Source organism: Chrysochloris asiatica, unplaced genomic scaffold (genome assembly GCF_000296735.1).
Source record: "Chrysochloris asiatica unplaced genomic scaffold, ChrAsi1.0 scaffold00125, whole genome shotgun sequence".
NCBI lineage: Eukaryota > Metazoa > Chordata > Mammalia > Afrosoricida > Chrysochloridae > Chrysochloris > Chrysochloris asiatica.
The window spans coordinates 1,655,921-1,663,757 of NW_006408643.1; the positions used below are offsets into that span (position 1 = coordinate 1,655,921).

General features: G+C 47.9%; 1 protein-coding gene across 1 annotated transcript in view; it reads right to left on the minus strand.

Annotated features, from left to right (window-relative positions):
• LOC102814734 (proline-rich protein 23D1-like) overlaps window positions 1-4,062 on the minus strand; it is a 24,681-nt gene extending 20,619 nt beyond the window's left edge. The window contains exon 1 of the mRNA XM_006869007.1: window positions 3,822-4,062. Within this exon, the coding sequence (XP_006869069.1) occupies window positions 3,822-4,062 (241 nt within the window). The remainder of the gene's footprint in view (window positions 1-3,821) is intronic.
• Between the last annotated feature and the right edge of the window lie 3,775 nt (window positions 4,063-7,837).

Here is a 7,837-nt window from a genome sequence, read left to right on the forward strand (position 1 = left end):
GCCACTTTTAGTATTCTCTCCTTGTCTTTGATTTTGGAGAGCTAGATGATTATATGTCTTGGTGATTTTCTTTTGGGGTCTATCCTACCTGGGGTACTTTCAGCTTCTTGAATGTTTATCTCCTCATCTTTCAAGATTTTAGGGATATTTTCTTCCAGAAGCTCTTCAACTATCTCCTCTGTGGACTTCTCTGATTCTTCCTGTTCCAGAATGCCAAAAATTCTTACATTGTTCCTCTTCATGCTATCCTGCATGGATTGTAGACTCTCTTCAGATTTTATCCCTTTTTCTGCTTGCTCTTCTGTCTTAGCAATATTGAGAGATTTGTCTTCCAGATCGCTAGTTCTGGCTTCCATCTGTTCTATTCTGCTCCTTTCTCCTTTCAGTGTATTGCCCATTTCTGATATCTTATTAATCATCTAGACCTCTTTCTGCAGGTTTTGAATTGTTTCCAATGCTGTATCAAACTTATTTTATTGCTCTTATAGTACTTTCCGGACTTCTTCCTTGTTTTCCTCCACTCCTTTTCAGAGCATTTCAATTTGTTTCCATATCATTCTGAATTCTTTCTCAGGCATATCCAAAACCTGTTCTTCCTCTTCTAGAAAGCCTTTGTCTGTCTCAAGCTCATTTGTCTCAGCTACTCTCTTCTGTTTTGGGACATGTTTTGATATTTTTTTTTGTTTCTTGTTCATCATATCCAATAGTTATGTGTGTTTTTCTAATGCTTAACTGGATATTTTTGTTGTTTGTTATTAGGCTTATTGGCTATCTCCTGGTTAATATGATCAGGAGACAGGCTTCCCTTTTTGCATGTAATGCTTAGCAGGTGTTGTTGGCTCTTGTCTCAGTGGTGGAATATTATGGGATATGCTTATAGCTTGGCTATGTGGCCACAATTGCTTGTCTCTTCTCGGGTAATGAAAGGAGAAAAAGCTCCCACCTCCAGGAAAGATGTGTGTTCAAAAAGACCAAAAGCAGAAGTAATATAAATGTAGAGACAAATACCACCACTTTGGAACATAAATAAAGCTGTGCTCGACTATCCCATGCTTCACAGGCAGTGTGTGTGCAAGGTAGAAGCCTCCAGCAGTGGGTGAGAGTGTCTGCTCACTCAGGCCCCTCCTCTAGTCACTACAGTAGAGGTGCACATGTAGTATTGAGAAGTTAACGGGAGAAAGATTGTCCACTATTTTTGTCTCTGAAGGTCAGTTAGGTGTCTGTGTGTGCACAGCACAATTCTTGAGATGGGTGATCCCTTTTATGTTGGGGTTTTACAGATTGCTTTATAAAGGTCCTGCACATGGAGCTCAGGTAGCGCAGCGGCCACAAATGGGGCCACAAACTGCAAGGTCAGCAGCTTGAAACCACTAGCTGCACAGTGGGAGGAAGGTGAGGCGCTCTGCTCCTGCAAAGACCCACATCCCCAGAAACCCCATACAGGGTCTCTTGGAGTTGGAACTGACTCCACAGTACACAGCCACAAAGGGTCTTGCACAATTCAATCTTAGGGCTGTGTCTCCATGGCTGATGTCATTAGTAGCCACCAAGCTCCTTCCCTCTGTGCAGTGGGGAAACTGTGAGGTCAGCACTGTCTTTTGGAGGTGCACACCCACCCGCCTGATGGCATCCTGGCTGAGCAAAGAAGGCACAACCGGGAAGAGGTGGGAGAAATGTGTAGAGTCTCCTGTGCCTCTTTTTGCAAGTATCCCTGCACCACTTTTAGAGCAAATTCACTGAACCTGACTGGCTGTAGCCCTGTTCTCTAAACTCTGCCAGGGCTGGGTGGCCACAGAGGGAGTCCCATCTCCAGATTCCTAGCTCACAGTATTTTCCTTAATATCATGATGTTTTCACTTCTGAGTGCAGGAAACTGATGTTCTGGACCTTATGGTAGATCTGGAGCTCTGGAGTTGTTCTGTGAGCACTTCCTGTGTGAGTTTCCCATCCCTCCACCATGGAGCCTTCCCTACCTGACTTTCACTACTGCTGCCTAAACCAGAAGTCCTCCACAAGACCTTTTTGAAATGTTGAAGAGCAAAGATGTCAGCTTGAGGACTAAGGTGTATCTGACCCAAGACATGGTATTTTCAATAACCTTATATGCATGCCAAAGCTGGGCAGTGAATAAGGAAGACTGTAGAAGAATTGATGCTTTTGAGTTATGGTGTTGGAGGAGAATATTGAAAGTGCCGTGGGCTTCCAAAAGAATCAACAGATCTGTGTTGGAAGAAATGCAGCCTGGATGACTAAACTTCATATCTCATACTTTGGACATATTGTCAGGAGGGACCAGTTATTGGAGAAGGATATCAGGTTTGCTAAGGTGGAGGGTCAGAGAAAAAGAGGAAGACCCCCAGCGAGATGGATTGGCAAAAGTTGTGAGGTTGGCCCAGGACTTGGCAGTGTTTCGTTCTGTTGTGCATATGGTTACTACGAGTTGCTACAGACTTGATGGCACCTAACAAGCAATTTGTCCCTATTTTTTCACTTATGACCATGTACCTGAGTTGTACACTTAGATCTTTAATATATGTTGTTTGTTTATTTGTTTATGGTGTGAGACATGAGTTATTTTCAATTGGATTTCCAATTTTGCTAGAAGCATTTGTTTAAGAGACTCTAACTTTTCTCCACTTAATGTGTTTTGGCTGTTTGTCAAATATCAGCTGACTCTATGTGGATAGATTAACTTCTGGGTTCTCAGTTCTGTTCCATTCATCTAGACTTCTTTCATTACAGCAATAGCAGGCTGTTTTGACCACTGTGGGTGTGCAGTAAATTTTGAAATCAGGGAGTGAGAGGCCTCCAACTTCGTTGTTCTTCTTAAGTAGTGCTTTATTTGTTCAGGGGTCTCTTTCCTTTCCATATAAAATTATTAAGAGGTTTTTCTATCTCCTTAAAGAATGATGCTGGAATCTGGATTCGGAATCTGTTACAGCCATAGATTACTTTGAGTAGTGTTGGCATTTTCACAAAGTTAAATCTTTCTATGACTGAGCATGGTATATTCTTCCAGTTTTGTATGTCTCTTTTGGTTTCTGGTAGTAGTATTTTGTAGTTTTCTTTTTGAAGTTTTTGTTTCTCTGGCCATATTTATTCCTAAATATTTCATCTTCTGGGTAACTTTGTAAATGGTATTTTTTTCCTAATTTCCAATTCAGAGATATCTTTATTAGTATAGAGGAATCTAACTGATTGTTGTATATTGATCTTGTATTCTGCCAGTTCACTGAATCTTTCAATGAGTTCCAATAATTTTCTTGATGAGTCTTTGGGATTTTCTTTGTAAAGAATCTTCAAACAGAGAGTGTTACTTCTTTGTCAATTTGGATGCATTTCTTGCCCTTTCCTGCTGTACAGCTCTTACTAAGACTACCAGCACAACACTGAACAGGAGTTGTGATAGAGGGTATCCTTGTTGCTACATAGGGTTTTCAGTGGGTGCTTTGTCAGAAGTACATCTCCAGGCTTTTCTCCCAAGGTGCATTTGAATGGACTAGAACCTTCAGCTGTCTGTGAACCCAATTTTACTAAGTGAAGTAACTTTCTGCACCATCCAGGGACTCTTTAGTCCAATACAAGATGTTGTTGGTGCTGTTGAGCCAATTCTGACTCCTAATGACCCTACAGGATAGAGTAGAACTGCCCTACAGGGTTTCCAAGGCCACAGTCTTTCAAGAAGCAGCCAGCCTCATCTTTCTCCCATGGAGCAGCTGGAGGGTATGAAGTGCAGAACTTCCTGTAAGTAGCTGGACACTTACCCACTAAGCCATCAGGGCCTCTTCTGAAAGGTCACAGACTATGGAGCACAGTTCTACTCTGCCTCAGGGAGGCCAGGCTCTTAAGCTGGGTCTTCTTCAGGGTCACGCTGGTGCCATTTCCTCCTGGGTGGCTCATCCTAACCCAGTTTGGCAATGTCCTTAGCTGTGTATATTCAGGCTCCTTGGAGGTGCTCTTGTTCTGGGTGTCCTCACATGACTCCTTGTGGTGTGGCTGGAAGGACTTGCTGTTCTCCTTGTGGATGTTCTCCTTGTGATAACACAAGGTCAGGGCTGCCATGCTGTCTTCCCTAGCCCACACAGTACCATCTACCTGATTCAGTGAGGACCTCAGTAAGGACCTCCCGTCAAGTTACAAAGGCAGGCATCAGGTGAGTTTACAAGGAGTCATTCTTCTGAACTACAGGGACCAGCATGTCCATGGAGTCTCCTCTGTTCTGTCCTGAGAAGGCAGGAGCGTACAGGAAGTCAGGTGCTGGAGACAGCTGTATTGACTGCATGTTGTAGCTGCCCACTGGCCCTTCTGGTGTGGATGGCCTGCCTCCTCTCCATCATGCCACATGCCTGCATGTTGTCCAGCCCCCTCTTCTCTGGTCTCTCCCAGTACCTTGTCCTCGGGGCCCTCATGGGATTCATGTGAACAGCACTGGAGAAGGGTCTATCTGGTGCCCAGGACTGCAAGTACACACAGTGAAGCCCCCTGGACTCTACCCTAAACTCCTGAGGCCAATGGAGAATCCCTGGTGGATCTGAGAAGCTGTGGAGAGCAATGGTGGGAGCAGTCAGGCTCTAACTTGCAGGAGGCTGTGCCTGGGTGCTGGGAGTGTGGGCGAGAGTCATAAGCTCTGGTCCTCTGTACCTGTGCTTCCCCTGAAAGAGGGAAAGACCAGCCTACGGACACCAGGCAGGACCCCACTATCTGTCTCACAGCCTTGAGGGACCAGGCACAGGATCTTAGTAGAGACCTGAGGACAATGGAGCCCTTCAGGACAGCCATGCAGCCTGTTGTGTCAACTTCTCATAGGTCGACGGTGAGCTCCTGTGGCCCAGCCACCTGTTTGTGGTCCCCAGGTTCCCCCAAGTTTTCCAGGTCCCCACATCCAACAGAAAGTGATGACAGGCAACGGCCAGGCTGAGAAGTGGAGAAGTGGGTGAGGCCGTGACAGGAAGACATGCAGCACCCTCAACCTGGACCGAGGAGACCAGAGAGGCACCACCCCAGGCTCCGTGTCCAGTACACTGAGCTTGAAGAAGTGGGCAGAGAAAGGTGCTCTCCCAATGTCCTCAGTCAAGGACACTATGCTCTTTTCCCGGATAGTGCAGCGGCCTAAATCCCTGTGCCATGAGGGGTTGTCTGGAGGTGGAAGACCCCAGGGTTTAGAGTGAGGTTCCTGGCAGGATGGTGGCTCTGAGACGGGGAAAGTAAATGAAATTATGGGGCAGACAGTGGGGTATGGGGGCTGGCTGTGAGGGGACCAGAAGGTACAGATGCCTTAGAAAGGGCTCCTGGGGGGTTTCACGGGTCTGAGGGGAGGCTGGATGAACTGGGAAGGCCTAGGTTGGGGGAAAAGAGGACATGCGAATGGGGTTTCCAGGGGGAAAAAGGGTCAGAGCAGAGGGGAGGTGAAGGGAGTTGCAGGGGTCTGGTGTCTGAGGATGTGGGGAATCCAGGTGAGAGAAGAGGTTCTGAAAGTGAGAAAGTCAGGTCTGCCGGCACTGGGGTCCCAGGGGCTGTGACCAGGGCCTGAAAGCAGTGGGGAGCCCCTGAGGTCTCAGGATCAGAGAGGCAGGCCCGGAGAGCTGGGCCCCCCAACAGGGTCAGACCAGCCGATGAGGGACGCAAGCCAGGGCTGGACCAGGGCTAAGGGTTTGAGAAAAGAGGCGGCTGGACTCAAATCAGGCCAGGCTTAAAGAAGACAGGGCAGCTGGGGGCCCAGTGGGGAGAGGGTCTCAGGGGCAGAGAAGGAACGGGTACCCCGGAGGGGGAGTGGTACTGGCCCGCTCTCAGGGGTCCCCAGTGGAGTCAGGGGGCTCTAGGCTGAGGTCCCCAGAAGGACCTGAGGGAATGCAGGGGGCCCTGCGCCCCCCAGGAGGGTCTGCAGGGGAGCTAGACTGGGCCTGGGCCCCTAGTGAGGGTGTGCAGGGGTCGGGGGACCGGTCCGGGCTGGGTTCCACAGGGTGCCCAAGGGGCATGTGGCTGGGCTGGGTTCCCCGAGAAGGACCCGCAGTGGGGGAAGGGGCGGCGGAAGGGTGAGTGCACGAAGCAGGCACAGGGAAGGGGCCAGGGGGGCTGGGGCTGGGGCAGCTCCTCACCTGATTGTCCTTGGCTGGTGCCCCGCCCCGCCCCCGGCCCCAAAGTTGCTTGCCACCGCTGCTGCTAAGCGTCGCCCAAGCGTCCTCATTGTCTGTCAGTTTCGGCTGCTCTCAGAGGCCAGTGGTGGTAAGTAAGCCCCGCAAAATCAGAAAGTCACTGCCAGCTAGGCACGTGAACCGACTCGCTGCGCTGTTGGCCACTCTGCAGCACCGACAAAAGTGCCTGTGGCAGGACAAGAGTGCCTGTGGCAGGACTTCCGTTTTGGACAGGATATCCTGACCAGCAGCCAATGGGAGGTCTGGGAGGGAAAAGGAGGAGCTTGTTGTGTGTTCCTCACGTGACTGGGGTAGGGGGCGGAAGCTGCTGGGAGGGGTTGGTGTTAATGTGGTGTACGGTCTGACTAATATTGTTATTAGGTGCCATGGAGTTCGTTCAGACTCAGAGTGACTGTATGCACAACGGAGCTAAATATTGCTCGGTCATGTGCCAGCCTCACAATCGTTGCTACACTTGAGCTCATTGCTGCTGCCACTGTGCCAATCCATGTCGTTCCCGGCCTTCCTCTTTTTCGCTGACCCTCCAATTTACCAAGCATGTTGTCCTCTGGGAACTGGTCCCTCCTGATAATATGCCTAAATATGAGAGACAAAATCTAGCCATTCTGGCTTCTAAGAAACATTCTGCTTGCATTTCTTCCAACATTTGTTTGTTCTTTTGGCAATCATTTTTCAACATTCTCCTCCAACACCGTAATTGATCGATTCTATGGTCTTCTTTGTTGTTGTTAGATGCCATCAACTCAAAGGCAGTAACAACAGGAACATCAATAAACTAGTCTTCCTCAGGGCACATTGCCTCTCCCTGGACTTCCAGGGACTTGTCTAAGTATGGTCACATTGGTGATTTAATGGTCAGAAGTGTTGGAAAACAGAAAACTTAAAATGGAGTCAAGGCTCAAAATGGAATTAGGATTCCAGCTGTAGACCACAGCCTTCCTCAACCAATTGCTTTTGATTTAAGGCTTTCATGAAGCATGTTTTTACTGATTTAATGAAAAGAATTTACATAAGTTAGCTAATCAAATATTTTTTCTGTTGATGCTGCTGTTCTGTATCATCGAGTCAATTCCAACACAGGTTGTGGTTAGATGCCATTGAGTGGGTATCGACTCATAACAACTCTACACACAACAGAGTGAAACACTGCCCGATCCTGGGCCAACCTCACATAGTTGCTACACTTGAGCCCACATAGTAAACTCGAACCCATTGATTTTGTCACTATGCCAATCTGACTCATGCTGTTGTTGTTAAGTGTCAGCGAGTTGGTTTCAATTCATAGCAAGCCTGTATATGGTTTCTGAGAAGCAGCTGGTGGGTTTGAACTGCTGATCCTAAAGCACCACCTAGAGTCCAAACCAACTCATAATAACACTGTATAAGGTTTCTGAGGAGTGGCTGGTGAGTTTGAACTGCCAACCTTGTGGTTCACACTGACCTTGCAGTTGAATGCCTATCCTACAGTGCTACATGAGGTTGTAAATTTTTATGAGAGCAGAAAGTTCATCTTTCTCCTGCAGAGCAGCTGATGGATTCAAACGACTGACCTTGTGGTTATCAGCCCACTATGACCAGCACTGCCTCTGACTAGCTGAGCACATTGAATCTGTCTGGTTGCTCTGATTTTTGAATTACTGTTGTTGTTGTTATCAGGTTCCATCGAGTCGGAACCGACTCATAGC